This window comes from Brienomyrus brachyistius, chromosome 3 (genome assembly GCF_023856365.1).
Source record: "Brienomyrus brachyistius isolate T26 chromosome 3, BBRACH_0.4, whole genome shotgun sequence".
Taxonomy (NCBI): Eukaryota; Metazoa; Chordata; class Actinopteri; order Osteoglossiformes; family Mormyridae; genus Brienomyrus; species Brienomyrus brachyistius.
Window position 1 is genome coordinate 25,058,407 of NC_064535.1, and position 19,393 is coordinate 25,077,799.

Here is a 19,393-nt window from a genome sequence, read left to right on the forward strand (position 1 = left end):
TTATTGTGTAATAATGAAAGTATGCTCTTTAGTTATGAGGGCACAACTGTCTAGTCATGCAGGAAAGCATCAGTTTTTTTTTTTCTTTTTGTTTGTTTTGAAAAGGCTGTTTCTAAACATTTGTACCCAGCAGACAGCCATGATTAAACTTAACATACTGAATGTGACAAAATGGAGATCTGTTAGATACATATAACTTCTGCCTCTGTCCGGTAATGATCAAAACTACCTAAATTTGTGCAATTATTCTTCTGATAGAAATGCAAATTGGAGCATTTTTCTGTTTGTTTGCTCTGTTTAGAACATTTTGTGAATTGATTAGCGTTATCTGCAGTCTTTAAGTAAGATTTTAGATTAAATTAGATTAGGTTCAACTTTATTGTCATTGGATAAAGTACGATTACTCAGATGATAAAACACAATTTGGCGTCTAATCCAAAAGTGCAAAAGTGGTGTAAACAGTATATGTACATGTGTGATAAATACATACAGCATCTCTGCACTAAACAAAGAACGAGAGGTTCTGTGCAGTGCATCTATAGTGGCAGTGTTCAGAGTTTATCCAGCAGACAGCTGAAGGGAAGAAGCTGTTCCTCAGCCTGCTGTTATGGGAGCAGTGGCTTCTGTACCTTCTTCCAGAATGATGCATTGTAAACGGCCAAAGAATGGCACTGTAGTTGTAGTTGGCTAAAGTGCCTTAAAGTTCCGTGTGCTACTTAACATGCTATAGTGTTATGTCCCCCTACATCCTGGGTGAGCAACTTGATCCATGGAGGGCCAACGTGGATACAGGTTTTTGGAATGACCTCTCAGTCTGCCAATAGCAACTGGAGTTAGGACCCGCTGCTTTATTATTCGCTAACTGAGAGATCATCCCAAAAACCTGCACCAATGCTAGCTCTTCATGGATTAGCTTGCCCAACCCCTGTTGTATAGGAGTCCTACAAGGCATTTTAATTTACAGGATGGGAGATGTGGATTGGGATTAATTGTCAGAACAAGTTTTGTTGAAAAGCACTCCTGATTTTAAGTGCTGCCTCGATTTGGCTTTGTGTTCTGTAGTGCTGCTGGATCCCACCTCTTTCTCAGAGCTTCCCTCACATGTCACTCTGGGCATTGAATAGATGCAGGCATTTACAAGGTTCCAGCAGCAGCCCGTAGACAGTTCTCTCTATCTGCAGTACTCATCTGTCTTCCTGAGTTGTTTTCTTTGTGTTTTCTGAATGTTATGTGTTGCTATGTTTGTTCCTCGGTGACAGTCTTGTATTTCATGCCCTTTTTGGTGAAACTGGAAAGGCTTGCTTCTGATCTATACTTGTCCTTGAACAGGAAGAGATTTCTTGCAAGTTTAACAAGTATTCATTGGGTTGTCTTCCCTACAGATTAGTCAAACGGTCTGTTCAGGTACATGTTATTTTGATGGTTTCTGTATGTGGTTGAGCACACAGGGTCCAGCTCGGTAAGAAATACTAGCAATGAAGGAAAGGTGTGGTCATCAGAAACTTCCTGTTCCTGCCGAAGAGGAAGTTTGGGGGGTTTTAGAGTTAAGGTACTTTTCTGCAGAATGTCTTGTACCCTAAACATAGCTGCACATAGACTGTGGCAATGCAGAGTGATAAGAGTTTTCAAAGATTCATGATTGTCTCATTAAAATTTTGGTTTAATTTTGGGTATGTTTTGTCTGCCACAGATTTTTATATTGCAGCAAAGGCTGCTAGACACCTGACTTTTTACGAGTGGTGGCACGATATTATCAATCTTGTCCTTGTCAAATATTGTGTTCTATATCCCCTAATACCCTTCATTTGACAATAGGAAGACTCAAACTGCTGTATTTCTGTTATCTCTGACTCTCTAGACCAAGGCATAAGCCTAGTAAATGCTTCAGTGCACTCTTTAACCCTTCTAGCAATATAGTGTGGCATAGCATAGTAACCAGTAAGTTCTGAGGCATTATGTGTTAACCTTTTGCACTGGATTGTAAAATAGGGTGGAGTTAGTGATGGACCCTGAGAAAATAAACACCCATGCCCGTTTACACAGGCTCCCTGGCTCCTTGCTTGTGTAATGTATGTCTGCCCTGAAGGTTAAGGAGAACAAACGAAAAGAAGCATTACCTCATCATCCATGTTTGTGTTGCCTGTGTCACGAATGGCCTGCTCTGGTTTCATTGTTAACCCCCTCCTCCCTCAGACATTTTGCACTTGACTTGTGAATTAGCTGCTCAACACACGATTTTTGTGAGAGTGACCTTCGGGACTAACATGTGGAAGCCCTGTGTGTTTGTATGCCTTGGTGGTAAACGAAATGTAGGCTAAATCCTTGGGCTAATACAGCACACATGTTCATTCTGTACCATTTGGTACATGTTTTTTGGCTTGGTACATACAATGGAGCAAATAAAAACATTGCTGAACGGAACCTAAAATCACAAGTAGATGTTCCGCACGGTCAACATTACGCTAATTATGGCTGTGAGTTGGTTTTGGCAAATGCTGGGTACAGTCAGTCGTAATCTGTGATTTGGGAACATTTTGGTTTCTCAAAGTACACCAACACTGGAGAGAGAATAATTCATAAGGCCTAAACTGTTGGTTCTGTCTTGATACCTTTAATATGTTCCTGGAAACCTCCAACATGCTAACTAATGTGAAAAGACATCATCTGAGTGTGTGTGTGCCACTGGACCAAGGCAGAAACAGCCTCTTTAAGTTGGTCTCCCCGTGGCGTTTCATGCGATTCAGCCAGGAAATTTAGACAGGGCTAAAAAAAAATATGGATATAGGGCTTCAATTTATGTTGCATACTTATTTTTTACAATGCCCAGATACGCATCTCTTGTTATGCAAACATGTCAACAGCTGCGTTGCCTTTGGGCTGCAGCTGTTTCTCATTGTATTTTCAGTTTCAATAATAATTTCAAAACAAATTCTGTTTTCCCTGCTGTACTGAAATTGAAGTCGGAGGATTGTACTGAACCATGAATTTTGTGTACTGTTACACACCCACTAAATGCACCTTTCAGCAGTGCAACAGGCCAGTGTAGATGCTACTCACTGTTTTGATGAAGTGCACAGTCTTGTCTCACACGTTCTTCCACTGCTGCCTGGAAATGTGTTATGGGTCTAAGATGATACGGCATGCGTAAAATGTGTGACTATGCAGCTTGCTATTTTGTGGTAAAAATAGTTGAGGATAGAGACCTGTGAAAGTTAACAAGAGATGGCCTTTCATATTCTTGCTCAGTGCCACTGTTCATTTGGTTCTTGTGGTCTTTTGTTACTGCTTCTGTTAACCTGTTTAGACTTTCCCCTATCCAACAGTTTGAGATTCCTGTGGAGTTCTTGCTTTTATCTATCCAATCAATCATCCATCCACGCACCCAGTCTGTATTTCACTGATACACAGTTAATTCGGTTATTTTTGTAGTGTTACTTTAGCTCATTCTCCAAAAGGCATAAGAAGTAGGAAAGTCCATTTCGAAAAGTCATGTGAAGTCTACATATTTCCTTTTGTGGGGTTCATTGCTTGCACTGTTGTATTCCCGGTAAAATCTTTCAAATTTATTTGAGAATACACCTGTCCTCTGCTAATCCCCTGATGAGTCATGGAGGGAAATGAGCTTGGGAAAGTCAGCTCAAGTTCAGCTGAGGTTCTTGGTCTATGTAGCTACACCTGCTGTTCTGACTTTAGCACCTCAGATCGTGGTGGAGAATTTGGGCATTTACAAGTGTCCTTTTACCCAAGCTCACAGTTTTAAATTAATAATGGAAGCGATACTGATAAACAACTTATTTGTGCGTTATAAAAACAAGATATACTTAAAGTGTATACAGCGCATTGCAGTCTACAATCAGTTTACCCATGCAAAAGGGGAGGGCGGATATTTCTGACCTGGCTTTCAATGATCACTACTGCTGGGACACACTTTTGTTGGTAATACTCTACTCTATTGGCACATTTTTAATTCTCTGGGAGTAGTTGCATAGTGTAGCCCACTTGCTGTGTGGCTTATAGCCTTTGAACCTGCCGTAATCCTTTGGAGGTATTCCTTCATCTGCTTGTGCTTTGTGGCAAATGTTCCCTTCTAGGTATGTGTTCATGCATAGTAGAGCTTTGCAAAAAAATAACAAAACATCAGAAATGTTCAGAAATATTTGAGTGTTTGTGAGAGAGACTTTCTGAGCAGCACTCCCCTCCCATCTGTTATTGTTAGCCTCTGCTGTAGCTAAGTCGCAATCTTCTGTTTGACTGCAGTCACTCTGGTATCGCGTCCAGGACCGTGCTTTGCCATATATGGGGGGGAAGCTGCCTCTAACCCAGCCTCTCTGGCCCTGTGTGTTTTGGGCTCCCACTCCTCTGGCAAAGACAGGGGATGTAACTGTGTAAAGAATGGTGGGAATCTAGGAGGTGGGGGGCGGCAAACGTTGCTGGGAGTTAAACCAGCACCTTGCTCTCTAAATTCTGTTCTGCAAAATAATATTTGCTCAGCCGCCTTGCGTTTCCTTGGAGGGCAGGAATCTGGCTGCCTGTTGCTTTTATTTTTTAGATGATGATGCGGCAGTGTGTGTTTTCTCATGTCACCTCTGGGTTCTGTGGCTTATCTACAGCACTTTGGTTGGTGTGTGTCATATGTCACCGTATGTGACACTGCGAGTTGGAAGCTACATTCATCCTTCAGCCCATGCTTGTGCCTGGTGCATGTGTGTGTGTTTGAGTTGTTGGCTTTATAATATCTGCGTTATCGATTTTTGAATCCTAATAAATTGGTGAAGATGCTCAAGTTTTTGGATGAAATGGTGACTAAAAATGAAACAGTATGGCAGCAATTTAAACCCTTTTACATGCTGGTATTACTTCTGCATGTGTGTGGCCTCTCTTAACCTGAATTGCATTGTTTTTATGATTTCACCAGCTCTACTCCATTCTTTTTCTTGTTTGACTACAGGATGTTGAGAAGGAGAGGGAGATGCGTACTCGGTTCAGCAAGGAGGAGATTGGAAGGAAAGTTGAGCTGTACAACTCCTCAGTGAGAGACCATCTCAAAATGACCCTGGTGAGTAGCGTTAGCCTGCTGACAGGTGCACTTGCATACAGGGGTTAGGAGCATGACGACAGCCGGCCATCACGCTCACGTTGCCCTCTGTCAGGCTTCTACTGACTGTCATATTCACATAGCTACCTGAGCTGTGTGTGTGTTTTTAAGCGCCCCCATCCCTGTCCTTGTCTTGTTGGAGCTGGTTGTATTTGGCCATTTTTCATGTCAGTTTTTCCTGCTATGAAGTTTTTAATAGTGGCAATGTTTGAGACAGCATAGTGCCTCTTGTGTATTTTGTTAGAAGGAGAAATCCTTTTTGCTGCTGTTTGAGGTTGCTTCGGCTGTATTTATGGACCGTGTTCTGAATGGTAGTATTTTCTATTGATTTCAATCATTTTTATCTTGGCTACTTGTATGTTTACATTTCAGTTTATACAGCATTGTATGTTTTGTCATTTATCACATTGGATGCATTGGTACCAGTCTTCCTGGCTTGAATAAAAAACGATGCTCTTCGGAAATTTGATCTCACGTGATCCTGTCTGTTCTGCAGAATTCAAATGGTGTGTACACTGGATTCATCAAGGTCCAGCTGGAGCTGAGGAGGCCCATCACTGTGCGTGGCGGAAGGGTGCCCGGCCCTGGTAGGGGCCCCGGGCAAGAGGAGGCCTTCTATCTGCCTAGAGGCGCGGTAAACACGCTCCACATCAGCAGCGTGAACACGGCACATGAAGTCATCGTGGCCCTGCTGCATAAATTCACGGTGGCTGATAATCCGGCCAAGTTCGCCCTGTTCAAGCGCTGCCGCCGTGAGGACCAAGGTGAGCCAGGTTAAGGAGCAGGGATAGGATGAGAGGTGCCTGTCACCTAGTGCTGTTCATCTCCAAGTTTCATTTCCCATCTCCTGCTCCATGCCTCACAGCCACACAGACATACTATTGAGCAGCTTGTACCTCCATTCCAGGTCTCAACGGAGCTCAGATTTCTCAGCGTGTATCTTTGCACGCGTGCTCTCACAGCACTCAACAGCAGCTGCCGGCTGCCTGTCGAAAGACAACACTTGCAGATTTCAGTTGCACTGCTCCTCATTCACCCCCCTCTCCCCACCTCCACATTGATATAAGCTAGCAGCTGTTGAGCTGTTTCTCTTAGAAACACAGCTGATTTTATAGGAGAAGGCTGCTGCGGCTGTGGGTATCTAATTAAGTGTTTATGTCTGAAACGGTATCCCTAACAATGGGCCCCCACGTAGAAAATGGTAGTCACGCATTAGAAACATGCAATGTTATGAAGAATAGAACAGGGAGGAGCAGATTGGGTTGTAGCTGCTAGGCTGCAGCTGTGCTAAAGCATCTCTGAGAAACAAGAGACTCTCCTTCAGACGGGGGTGCATCTCTGTGTCAGTAGGGGATAGTGTAAGCCCACTAATAAAGGGGTGTCTAGACAGGCTCAGAAGATTCTGGGGAAATTTTACTGCGATGTGGTCCTTGCTGGTGGAGTTTCTGCTGACTTGTTTCACCACAATATGAAAAAAAAAAAAATCTCCCCCAAACTTTCAGCACATTTACCGCATTGTTCTGCATATGTTTTAAAAAGTCTTTTGAAACGACTTAAAAAAAAAATCATCATGTTGGGTGGGCGTTTTTAAGTGGGTTGACTGTGACTGGATGGAGGTAGAGGAAAAATACAAGCACAGATGTTGTGGTGGGATAGCATCGTTGTGGGCTGTCAGGGTTCCTGTGCTCAGACCTTCCAGTTAGAGCCTGGTGTCTCCAGTGAACTCAAGAGACAGGTATTAATACCCCGACAGCAGGGGACAGGATGTCTTTCTGAGATCCTCATGTCATCCTCATAGCTGCCACCATTTTTCACATTTTGAAGGCAAGCAACAACAAAGTCATTTGGCTGTGTCACAACGGTATGGCATCTCTGGCTTTTTGCCATGCTGCAGTGTCGCATGATCTGAAGACATTGTTTCGCAACAGTTGCAATCTTATCCATTTAGTGACCTTGATTTAACGGTTCATATAAGCAGTATGCGGCTATGACCTTGTTTGTTTTGTGACGGGGGGGACAGTGTATTTGCATAGATTAATTTGATGTGTGTGGCTTACAGTATACGTGTGCAAGCTGGCAGAGGAAGAGCACCCCCTTTTCCTTCGCTTGGTGGCAGGACCCAACATGGACGCACTGAGTTTTGTCCTGCGGGAGCAACCCACCGGCGAAGTTATAGTAAGGCTTCAGGATTTATTGTATACACCATGACTGTTGTGTGTGTGTGCTATAATGAATCATAATTTTAATGTGGTTTGTATCCGGAACCGTCAGTGGTTAAGCCACAGATGTCACTGTTCCACCAGTGGGATGCCTTCTCTATCCCGGAGCTGCACAACTTCCTGCGCATCCTGGACAAGGAGGAGGAGGAGCAGCTCCAGCTGCTCACCAGGCGCTATGAAACCTACAGGCAGAAGTTGGAGGAAGCTCTGAGGGCAGCAGGGAACCCTGGGTAGACTGGCCCTCCCAGTGTGGGTGAAGGGGGCAGGATGTGGTCTGACTGGACTGCATGTGAGTCGCTGACAGGGGGCACGTGGAGCTAAGATTTGCTGCTGCTGCTGCATGCAGATATGTATGCAACATACAAGGTGAACACAAGAGGGCGGTGTTGTGGAGCCTGGTTAAGCTACTTAGAAGAACTTTTTTGGAAATCCACAGTGCTTAGGGGCTTCCTACTTTAACACGACTTGAACCTTCCAATAGTGCCCCTTGGCTTCAAATCTCCTTTCTCCAGCCACGTCGTCTTTGTCCATCTTTTATGCAACTTTGTTCTGTAATTTTTTTTTTTTTAAGTGAACGATTTGAAACACTGTTCTATTTAATTAGTGAAGCAATGGTTTGTAAATATTTTTTTATTTATGTGGTTGAGGCTTTATTTGTTTTATCTTAAACACAAGCAATGCTTGGCATTTATTTTGAAATTATTCTTCATCGAGGCTGACATTTGGGCACAAAAACGAATAAACTGGTTCAGCAGCTTTGTTTATAGTATTGAATCCTGGGGTTTTAGAGAAGGGGAACTGATAGCCTGCTGCCGTCATTCTGCCTGCAAAGAATAGAATGTTTTGAAATGAACAAGACCCTGTTGATAGTGGGTTCATATCTCCAAGGGAAAAAGTGAAACTGAGAAAATAGGAGAGACGCGTGGTTTAAGTCCACAGTTTACTGGCCTCAGAGTTTTGAATTGGACTGAAATGCAATGATCTGATGGCATGATAGTGAGAGAGGAAAAAAGTAAGTAGAGATTTGAGTGCTTATCTTTGGATGTCAGGCCTGAGGGTGACGGCATCTGGAAAAGGACAGACTCACTGATGAATGCTGGGAGAGATTGAGGTGCACTGGGCCTGGGTTTGACAGGCTGCTGTATGAACAAAGGGAGTCATGGTATGTTGATGAGCGGGTGAAGGAGGAAGTTTGGGGTGTGCAGTGGGAAACACTGGAAGTTGAAATTAGTCTAGCTGGTTAGTGTATTTTTGCAGTGGTCTGGGCTCCAGCTTCTAGCACTGATGGCCTTTAAAGGAGCAATGAGAGTAGTCTCCATCCAGGCACAGCCATGACATCATGGCGCTGTGGTCTGCAAATGTGGTAGGTTTGGACGGAATGCGTGTGATGATAATGGCAGGGTCTTCTATTAACCTATTGTGTCTGGAGCTCACTGACTGATGCAGGTGACAGTTCTCTGATGGACAGAGAGGTTGCCAAAAGTCTACTGTTAGGATTGGACTTCTGAGTCCTCATTTTGATGGGTGGGCGGAAGTACTGGTTGGTATATTGTTTGGATTTAAGGTTTGTCCTGGACCTCACCAAACCCTTTTACAGTATTACAGGGAAAATGTCTGTATATTCCCACCAGACCATCATTACATCAGGAAGACTGCAGTGCTTCGATAGGTTTGCTTATGATTAGACTCCTACACTGGAACCAGAAAAATTGCACTTTGGATCTGACAATCACACCAACTAAAATAATGTGGAGTTTTGTTCCATTTATCATATGTATCATATGTTAAAAAAAAAAAAAAAAAAAACACATGATCACATTCAAATTTAATAGCTGTGTGCCCGTGTGTTCTACATCACTTTATACCTTTGTACCACATGATGATCTTCTGATTGGTACTGCATCGCTATGTAAACCTTTAGGCAGTGACTGCTTTACTACTTTTTTGTGTGTTATGGACATCTAGTGGATACCTGCTGTAACTGCATTTTCAGGCTTCGTTCTTTTGTCTTCAGGCAGGGCAGAGCTAGTGGAGGTCCATAAACATGCACTGTTTCTCTCTCTTTTTTTTTTAGAATAACACATAATACAACCGCAGACTGTAAAATGACTAATTTTACAATGGTATGTTTTGCCTGGTGCAAGCAGTTATAGGCTTTACTAAATTGGATTAACACACTCAAGCCGGCCTCCTGTGATATTCTTCTCATTATACCAAATAATTTTAATTAGAATTGTAGGTAGTAATATATGTAACATGTTTGATGGGATTATAACCTAAATTTTATCTGTAATTTATTTCAATTATCACATTAAGCCCTGCTAAGAATCCGCTGATTTTATGTAAAAACAGGTTGTAATTAAACAAAAAAACAACACTGCACTTGCTGTACAGTGAGTGCAGTGTGCAGCTTTTGCGTAAATGAGCTATTTTAATATACAAAAAAGGCTTGTACTTGGGCACTTTACCTCTCTTCAGGGAATGTTATATAAAGCGTAATCTGTGTTGGTGGTAAATTCACACTGTCACTGATTTAAAGAAGATCTTAAGTATAAAACTTGATGGTTATTTCAGCAGTTTCAGTTTAGGCAAGTAAAAAATATACTGTGAAAGTTACTGTCATTAAGGACAGTGGTATCACTATGGGTGCAAAATAGTCTAGCTGTGAGCATACCATTGAAGAAACAATGTACGCTGCATGCTTTGTTTACCAATGCGTATCCTGTAGGGCTAATTAGCAACTCTTAGGCCAGTATTGTCCAGATGAAATTAATATAGTTTGTTTTGACGCTTGGTGTGCCAAAATTCTGCAGATCTCTTCATGCTGTGCACTACGGCTGATTGAAGGCAGGCCAGTGAGTTTCTCATTAGTCCCACACTGAGTGAGGAGGTCACTGCTTTCTCATTCTGCTCCTGCTATTGGCCTTTGTCCTGGGTGTTCCTTTGAGTGGACGGCGCGTTAGTGAGTCTTTTCTTGGGTCCACCTGCTGGTGCAAGGTCGAGTGGACCTTCCTCCACACTAGCAGAAACCAAAATCTGAGAGTACATTATGCTGTTCTATTTATATGGATGCAGATTTATTTTTCTAGGTAACTGATGATTTTGTTACCAAATATGGCTTTTTTGTGAAAGTCCTGAATTCCTCTAATAAAGTCAATTTAAAAGTCTGTGTTGGCTATTGTTTAAGTGCTTCATTTAGACAGCAAATTGAATTGAACCATAGTGGACAAAGTTCTATTGTCAATGCAAAATGACCTGATTTCCTTTTCTTCTGAATGAGTTAATAGGCCAGTCCTCACAGGGAAAGCTGTATATTACCCAGACTGGTTCACCACTATCCCTACATTGTTCCTTGGCAGTAAGGGCCAAGATGGGGAACTCCTGGAAAGTGGCCCTAGGCCGTCAGCATTGTCTCCCATGGACATCAAACATGCCCATCTATCAGGAACTGCCCACCCATCCTCAAGTACCTACAACACAAGCATCAGCGGTAAAGAAAAACCAGCCATTTTAAAAAGCCTTTATTGAGCAAAACAGGCAAATGAGACCAATAGTTACCCAGTAACAAAACCACCACTGCTGTAAATGCGGGGAAAAAAACACACACTGGCAAGTCATAGCATCTTGACAGATTCAAAAGTGCATCCGTGATGGTTTATGTGTATAAACGATCATAAATACTACGTGTACAAAACCAAGTCAGATTCCATATTATTCTCAGTGCTTTCCCTTGCTGTAATTCCTGCTATTTGAGCATCAGAAAGAGATGAGTTTGAGCAGTGAGCTCCACGTTCAGCTCTAATGAAACTGACCCAGCAGTTGTAGACCACAGAATAAGTTACTTCTTACAGTCCTAAAATCGACCTATAGGAGACTTGGAAAAAAAAATCTAAGCACAGAAAATTGGAGTGACTGAAGCAAACTCCCTTTAAATCCTTTGTCATTTTCAGGGTATAATGCATTACAAAATAACAGGAAAACAACCAAAATGATCTAAGAGATGTAACAGACCTGGGGTGTGCGGGGGAGGGGGGGGAAGCACATGCAAGACCCGCTGTTCCTCCCCTATTTGGATAAAATGCTACACCCCTGGGACATCACTCACTGCATTGACCATTACATTCTTTAAATTCACAGTTTATTCCTGGAATCCCTTTTAGCCAGGAAGGTGATTCAGCTGGCTGTAAATTCTGTTACGAGGTGAAACTGCGTTACGCAGTGAAAGACTCCCCAGCAATGGGAACAGGCATCCAGAAACCACTTTCAGTGCCACCGTGAAGTAGACACGGCCCAACTTCTGCTGCCACATTCCCACGGAAAAGCTTACAAGTGGTATGTGTGGGAGGGCACATGAGGGTAACTATTGTTAAACAGGAGTTGCATACCGGAATGCAGTTTTATATTACCATACAAAGCTATCATCACACTCTTCTCTCTGTGCCTTTCAACCAAAGTGCAGGTCAAACCACGTGAAATATCTACTACCATTATCATATTTCAGTAAAAAAAAAAACTGTTAGTGTCATTTTACAAAATATTTCCCTATAGCAAAAATGCCGATCCCTCTACCGCAATAGATCTCAATGGTCAACATTTAATAAACTTACCCATAAATAGATAAATCCACAAATGTGAAGGTTTAGTGTTAGAGTACAATGGCAACTTGTTAGTAACCATTAAATTGTCTCCACAGCTGTGTAGAACCTCTTCTGATCTCCACATCTACGACACACTTCATCAAAGAAGATGATTAAAATTGTACAAACCGAAGTGCTGCAGTACCGCTAAATAAAACCACTGACAAATCAGTGCCTACCTACAGTATATCTGTTTTTGGGGCAGCTGTGAAGGGCTTTGGAGAGGAAAGAAAAACAATAACACAAAGGCAACCCAGCTGTTTAAAGTAGCTGAAGTGACAGATCATGCCTGACTAACGGACTCCCATTGCCTGCAGATTAGACTTCAGCCTTGGTGGGTAAGTGAGAGGCTGCACAGGGCTCCACAGGGCAACAGGAGAGGCTGGCTGAGCCGTTCTCCTTCCTCCTCCTCTTACTTCAATGTCTGCCGCAGTCTACTGATACGTGGGCCGTGGCTGTTAAACATCAGCCGCGGGTCGAACTTGTACCTGGAACCAGAAGAGAGGCTGCTGTGGATCACCGGCTGTGCTCTAAGAAGCTGAACTCACAGTGATTCCCCAAAGTGCGATGCCTACAAAGGAACAACCCCCCCACACCTTTCACTTCACCAACTGACCCTGAATCATAGACTCCCGGCATACGGCAGGAGGCCCCTGAGCAGGACTGCAACATCATCAGCCGGTGGTTCATCTTCTCCAGAACCTCCTGGTCAATGCTCTTGGCGATGTTAGTCAGCTCGAAGGGGTCGGCCGTCAGGTTGTACACCTCCACAAACACCTGAGTGGTGGCAAGCCTGTTAATAATGGCGCCTTGTTCTTCCGGACCGTTCTCATCAGGAACACCTAGCCGCAATCTAACAACAACTGAGGGGTGTACTTGGAGCAGAAATGAAGTACAAAAATACAAAGCAGCTCCATTATACTGCAGAGAAAGTGATGGTGTCGCGCTGCACACGCTTACCTCGTTGTCGTCAAACTCGCAGTACTGCAGGTTGGCAGAGGGGGAGACGGTGCGCACGCAGGCATAAGTGTTGTTGTACGAATCCTCACACACACAGTCTGGGAAGCACTCCTAAGGAGGAATTGCAGCACCAGCATTTTTAATAGACGTGACGGAGTGGAAAAATCAGGGCCCCCTCTGCCCAAACCCTGACTTACAGAGACTCCGGGACCGAGGAGCGGACAGGCGGGATCCGACACATTGCTTCCCTCGCCCTCGTATTCCACAAGGATATCCGTCCTCCAGGTGAAGTTCTGCCCTTGACCGTTCTGCCATGACAGCAATGTGGGATTTCCATTTATTCATTCCACCCATGGTTCAGTAAACATGAACGAGGTATAAATATGGAACACCCTACACCCTACTCGGTCCATCCCCATTTTCAGGGCACCTACCAAGAGTGGTAGGAAAGACATGCCATCCATCTGGGTCTGGTTGACACTGTACCCTGCAATGTCCAGTATGGTTGGCCCCAAGTCTACATTGGCCACCAGGATCTGATGATAGATTGACACAATGGCAATACATGAAAGGCATTAAACTAAACAAATGTGCATGCGATTGCTGTATGCAGCGTTCTGTACTCTACCTGGCAGGTCTGATTGGGCTTGATGTTCGGGCCTCTGACCAGCAGGGGCACTCTGATATCAAACTCATACAGTTGTCGCTTGTCCACTGGCAGCGAGAACTGGCCTGTGGACAGCAGAGTAACAATAAGTGGGGAGTCGAGATTGTCCAGGTTCTGACAGGAAGTACATGAACAGAGTGGGGTTCTCAATCTGCAGTGGCGGACATTCAGAAGATGCTTACAGAATCCCTCCCCAGGAGATTAGATCTTGTGCCATCTACTAAATACAATTGCAGTACAGCCCCCAAAACAGCTGCGAATCAGAGCTTTTAATACAAATTCCGCCTTTGTATCAAAATTCGTGTTTGAATTTTGTAATGTAGGTTCTTTGTTCTGTTTAGAGCGTTTAAAGTGTATAATCCATGCAAATCATTTGTTGCAATCCACTTCAAGCCTAAAACGTGAAAATACTTTATTGCAATTGTGCGAGCTCCAACAAACCTGTGTGGTAGCCATTGTCCGAGGTGAACATGATGTAGGTGTTGTTTAGGTCACCGTGCATCTCCAGCTTCTTTACCACTTTCTCTATCAGGTCATCAACGGACAGTAGAGTCTGCCACCTGGTGGCGATTGGGTATGAAATCAGATTTACAAAGCTGCGCGTCAGAGCGCAGTGCTGCTCCAGCAGAAGCGTTGAGACTGGGTTACCTTTTCCGAAAAGCCTCATCCAGGAACTGCAGAGAGGAATTTGTCATGGGTGTCTTCGCTTGTCTTATCAGCCAGTGTTTGTCCTGAAATAAAATAACAAACAAATGTTTGGTTTGTTTTTCTCCCCCTACACCCTCCCCTCCCCTCCAGACAGCCCTTGTCATCCTCCCAGCCTACCTTGCCATGCACGTTGAAGCTGGGGTCCCGTGGGGCTTTCACGTTGGGGAAGCTGCTCTCGTATTGTGGAGCGGCAGTCCATGGAGAGTGTGGGGCAGGCGTGGAGATCATCATGAAGAAGGGCTTATAGTTGGACTTGTACTGGAGGAACTCCAGAGAGGCATTGGCCTGAAAGGGCACAGTCCAAAGTGGACATTCTGCTGAAGGACATTGGTAGCATGACTGGATGGGACTATAAAATAATTGCCCATCACAGAAAGACAACATTACCCAGACTGCATATAGGCTCATGGGAGTTTTACTTACGCAAAAATGTTCTCTCTGAACCAATCAAATTGTAGAGGATGTGGGACCAAGACATCTGATTATTTGGTTCTGCCTCCTATAGTTGCTTGGACCCACCTCTTCTTCAATCTGATTGGTGATCTCTCTGAACCAATCATTTTTCATTCTGCCCTCAGGACATCTTTATCAAGTAAAACTCCCATCAGCTGCATATGGTAAAGACCAAGATCCATAGCGGGCTATGCATATTCAGGATGCCCGAAACACCGACCATAAGACCGTCAAGCACTTACCAACACATCAGTCAGGTAGTCCTCACTGTAGTTATGCCCATGCTTCTGTGGTCTGCCGTTCACCGACAGAGTGTAGTTATAGTACTTAGAGTTTTTCTCCTGAAATCACAATATAGAGGGATGACATGTTTGAAATTAACACACATTACACAACCGTGTGTATAACACAGGCAGGAGTGGATATGCGAGTCATCATCTACCATTCACAATTTAGTGTTCACATAAAGAACCACAGAAGATAGGTTGATTTAAGGGGAGACCACAGCTTTGAGTGACATTACAGGCAGTCTTAGTTTCCATCATTGGTTTTGCTTTTAAAAATCAATTGTGAGACCTGGAGGAAAGATGGAAATTGTTCTCAACATGCAACAGAGTGATATAGCTGCCAAGACTGTGGGGTAAAAAAAAAAAAGGAAATTAAACGCTGGTCCAGGTAGCAGTAGGTTATCTTATCATCTTAAAGGACCACTGAGGATCCGACATCAAGAATCTAGAAATACTGTTGAAAAAACACACAAGAATGAAATTTCAGATACAGGAAAACAAAGTTGCTGAAATTTATGTTTTTTTTAGTCAAAAACGACTATAAAAAAAAAGATATATTATTGCTAATACACTGACTCTTCCTTTCAAATCTTTGGTTTCCATGCCAGAGAAACCAAATCTATTTTTAGCTTTAAATTTATGAGCTTATTCAACCTTGTCCACACTCCTCCAAGGAAGGGAAAATGTTTGCCTTTTACGGACAGATATGACGTCCACTTTGTCCGCTTCGTATTTACGGATCAGATTTCATGCAGGTAGAGCAACTGGATGAGATCGTTTAATGTTACGCTTCATCTACTCTTGTGCAGTAATTTGTTTAAAAAGTTAACCTAAGATAATAATCGTCTTGTCTCAAACATGAACAGGATTTCCTCGTATCATTACCAAAATGTGACCAAATCATACGAACATTAAAACAAAAAGCTAAATTAAATTAAAACTGATTAACAAAATTTGCAAGTCAATGCTAGACAATCATGACAATATGAGGTGTAAAAGTAAGTTAAAAAAAAGCTCTAAGTGATTTATATCAGTGTACTATAGGTTTCCTATACATCATTTCTTCCTCTTTAACAATACACAGGGGTGAGGATGATCTGCATGCATAACTGTATGATGTCATGGATACCAGTAACAGAGACACCTACCAGGGCAAACCAGTAATCCCAGCCCGGTGGCACGTGTTCCACACCACCAGCTTCTGCTGTCCCATACTGCACCAGGTCAACAGACACGAGACATTAGCACAGGCCAGGACACAGGAAGCATTTCTTAAATTGGGCATACGTTGCTAAAATGAGGTAATTAAGTGGGGGGGTTAACCAATCAATAACAGTGTGGGGTACAGCACACTAGCCATTTGCTTTGATGACCACAACTGCAAGCAACAGAAAGACTGTAGAGGATCGCAAAAGCTCAATAAACGCAACTGCTGCAGTCATGTGATAATTCCTGGTTTTAATTAGGACAGATGATTGTGCATAAATAGAACATCTTGCTCTTCTTATGAATGATGTCATTTTACAGTATTATTTCACTTTACGTTCCTTGTTTTCCTTTTCTTCTTTAAACTAAAAATTTTAAATTTCGCAGCGCTGATCTTAAAGCTCCCATTAAAACATCTCACATCCCCCCTTTGGGCGTCAGACTGATTCAGCAGAGATTGACGGAACCACAATAAGTGTGTTGGTTTAATTATGGTGTTCGAAAGACCATTTTCTGAGAAGCACCCCTGAAACGAGTTCCCACCTCATTCAGGTACTTCCCAGCAAAGAAGGTCTGGTAGCCAGCGTACTTCTGCAGCAGGGCGGGGAACGCCGTCGGCTCCTGGCTCTTCTGCCAGGCCCGGCTGCTGCAGTTGCCCTCCAGGGTGTTGTTGATCACATGGTGGTTGTGAGGGTACTTCCCCGTTAGGATGCTGGCGCGGCTGGGACAGCAGAGAGGACTGGCCACGAACTGGAGCAGAGTGAAGAGAAGGGGTGACCCAGGGGATGCAGTACAGATCCTCCAGCATTTACCATTATTTAGTGTCACCAGACGGCCGGGCCGCCCACCCTGCCAGCTTCTGCGTTTGTCCTGGTTCTGGACACAGGGGCCCATAGGTGGAGCTCAGGCACATTTGAGGGGTTCTCTTACAACTGCTATTTTTGTATCAGTTAAAAATAGACTGGAAATTTGCTAAAAACTACCATACAAGTACATACACATTTTGGAGACCTAATGCAAAAAAGTACATTATTGCTTTAATTCTATTTTAAGAGATTTTTTTCTAAGCAGGCAGTTTTAATTTTGGTTACCGCATTCTGAGAAAAATTGGCAGAGAGTTTGGATGGGTCAGCTAACAAAGGAGTCAAAACATTTAAACTGTCAATATTATTTTCAAAAAAATAGTTTTTTTTGCTCACAAGATTAAATTATCCAATTAACAACAAAGGATTTCAATACATTTCAACAATCAACAAATCTGACGTCCCTGACAAAAGAAGGCTTTGAATCTACCAGAATGAATTGATAAATGTTAATCAATGCATTGCAGGCAGTACAGTTTGGAACTGAATTTTGAAAGGGCATTAATCTTCCCTATGATGAAACGTGAACTTACAGCATTGGTAAAGGATATCCCTGCATCCCCAATCAACTTTTTCAGCTTACTGAGTGGAATCTGTAGAAAAGGGGGTGGGACATTAAATAAGTTAAAATACATTCATTGCAGTTTGCTGTGAAAGCTAACATTGCTGGATACTGTGGTGATATGCCAAATCGGTTTAATTATGCAAAAAACGTGATCGTCAGCTAGAATGATAGCATGCTCACTCTGCATCTCTACAATAAAGATAGAAAATCTATGTGACGGCAATTATCTAAAGATTCGCCAGCATTATTTAGAGAATCTGCTGATTATAGAAACGTTAGGCCTTTTTTATTAAAAAATGTTAAGGTAAATATTAGATACTGTTTACATCAGATGATTTTTGTTTTTAATATACCAAACTGTTATGTAATTCTGTTGTATTTGCTCACAAACGACAAACAAAAACGCAGAAACAAAAGCAAAAATATCAAGCACAATTAGCCTTACCATGCCCCCGATTGCAACATCCAAGTCATCGGTCAAGATTAAAACTATATTCGGTCTTCGAGACTTTGCAAGAACTACCGAGCTACTGAACAATAAAGTGACGCAGATCAGGGTACAGTGCAACAGTCGAATATGTCTGTAAAGACTCATCTTCGCAGCAAATTACTGGACGGCCAAGTCGTATCCGCGAAAACGCTCTCTAGATTTTTACAAGGTTGAAATGTTGTGGAAAACAGATGCCTTTAAATATGAACAGCAGCGAAAACAGCCCTAAACTGCACACAGCGCTTTCCCGATGTCATGTGTCGCTTGACAGCGGAAGACCCGGTCAGCTGACAGCACAGGGCTCGCAGCTGCTCTGAATGAGCTCGATATCTTTTCTTTTGATTGGTGGATTATTGTGTCAATCGAGTAACCTGACGCCCCATACCGCGCCTTCGGCCGTAAATATACGTGTATAAACGCATTTTATTACATTGGGTTCAGCCTTAACACGCAGTTACTTAGAAGGATTTAGGTTTTACTGTGTTTGGTATTTTTTGTGCAATATTGTATATTTTAAAAATAACATTTCTGAGCATACAACTGCATTCATGTTCATGAATTTAATGTCATATCTTTACAATAAGTTGTTTTCTAGTAATATAAACCGCTTGAATCTACGTGCACAGTATCACAATACTGGTGTGGAAAAACCCATTATAAATAAAAGCGGAGGAGGGGGGGAGAGAGATCCTGAATGTGATGAAAACGGATTGAATAGTATTCAGAACGGGATTTCTGGTACCATTTAATTATGAAAATTCGTTTCATCACACAACCTGTCTCTACATATCTTATTTAAAATAAAATCGGAGCTATTATATATTAACAAACTGATTTACTATGCGTACTTACTGAATAATCTATTTAAATGGATGAGGGATTGATGGTAAAGTACTTAAACCAATTTAAGCTATTTTAAATTAATATAAAAAATATTTTATTTAAATTTTACCGAAGAATCACACAAAGGTTTTAAATTATGACAAATGTTTTCATCCTAGCAACATTTATCTGACGCACACACTAAAAAATATTGTTAAAGAGCTAGTTAATTTTGCTATTTAAAATATTTAAAAACATCCACGGAGCTCCCAAAAACTAAGGTAAATCAAACTCTTGCAATCGACAGAATGGAATCTACATCGACCTATGGCGGAATAATGAAGACAGTTGCACCTGTTGGCACTGGCGTCTAACCCACAGAAAAGTTTCAGCCCAGACTGTACTATTCACCCCCCAGGAG

At 42.6% G+C, this 19,393-nt stretch overlaps 2 protein-coding genes across 5 annotated transcripts in view; one reads left to right on the plus strand and one right to left on the minus strand.

Annotated features, from left to right (window-relative positions):
- Nucleotides 1-10,481, plus strand: part of rassf3 (Ras association domain family member 3) — a 42,684-nt gene extending 32,203 nt beyond the window's left edge. For all 4 annotated transcript variants that reach the window (XM_049006732.1, XM_049006733.1, XM_049006735.1 and 1 more), the window contains 4 exons: nucleotides 4,949-5,056; nucleotides 5,592-5,859; nucleotides 7,155-7,270; nucleotides 7,399-10,481. In XM_049006732.1, the coding sequence (XP_048862689.1) occupies nucleotides 4,949-5,056; nucleotides 5,592-5,859; nucleotides 7,155-7,270; nucleotides 7,399-7,548 (642 nt within the window). In that variant the 3' untranslated portion in view covers nucleotides 7,549-10,481. The remainder of the gene's footprint in view (nucleotides 1-4,948; nucleotides 5,057-5,591; nucleotides 5,860-7,154; nucleotides 7,271-7,398) is intronic.
- A 338-nt stretch (nucleotides 10,482-10,819) lies between these two features.
- On the minus strand, nucleotides 10,820-18,438 carry gnsa (glucosamine (N-acetyl)-6-sulfatase a). The gene is made up of 14 exons (XM_049006731.1): nucleotides 18,106-18,438; nucleotides 17,629-17,688; nucleotides 16,776-16,982; nucleotides 16,175-16,240; nucleotides 14,982-15,080; nucleotides 14,404-14,571; nucleotides 14,227-14,309; nucleotides 14,020-14,138; nucleotides 13,540-13,643; nucleotides 13,346-13,447; nucleotides 13,109-13,219; nucleotides 12,912-13,022; nucleotides 12,568-12,728; nucleotides 10,820-12,439 (listed from the first exon to the last, which is right to left on the minus strand). Exons 1-14 carry the CDS (start codon nucleotides 18,253-18,255, stop codon nucleotides 12,364-12,366), a joined length of 1,617 nt encoding a protein of 538 aa, XP_048862688.1. The 5' UTR covers nucleotides 18,256-18,438; the 3' UTR covers nucleotides 10,820-12,363.
- Between the last annotated feature and the right edge of the window lie 955 nt (nucleotides 18,439-19,393).

Coding starts and splice junctions, on each gene's coding strand:
- gnsa (XM_049006731.1), bottom strand. CDS start 18,255: ATGAGTCTTTACAGACATATTCGACTGTTGCACTGTACCCTGATCTGC. Junction 16,983..17,628: donor GGATATCCTTTACCAATGCT/GTAAGTTCACGT, acceptor ACTCTGCTCCAG/TTCGTGGCCAGTCCTCTCTG. Junction 13,023..13,108: donor TCCTCGGTCCCGGAGTCTCT/GTAAGTCAGGGT, acceptor ATTCCTCCTTAG/GAGTGCTTCCCAGACTGTGT.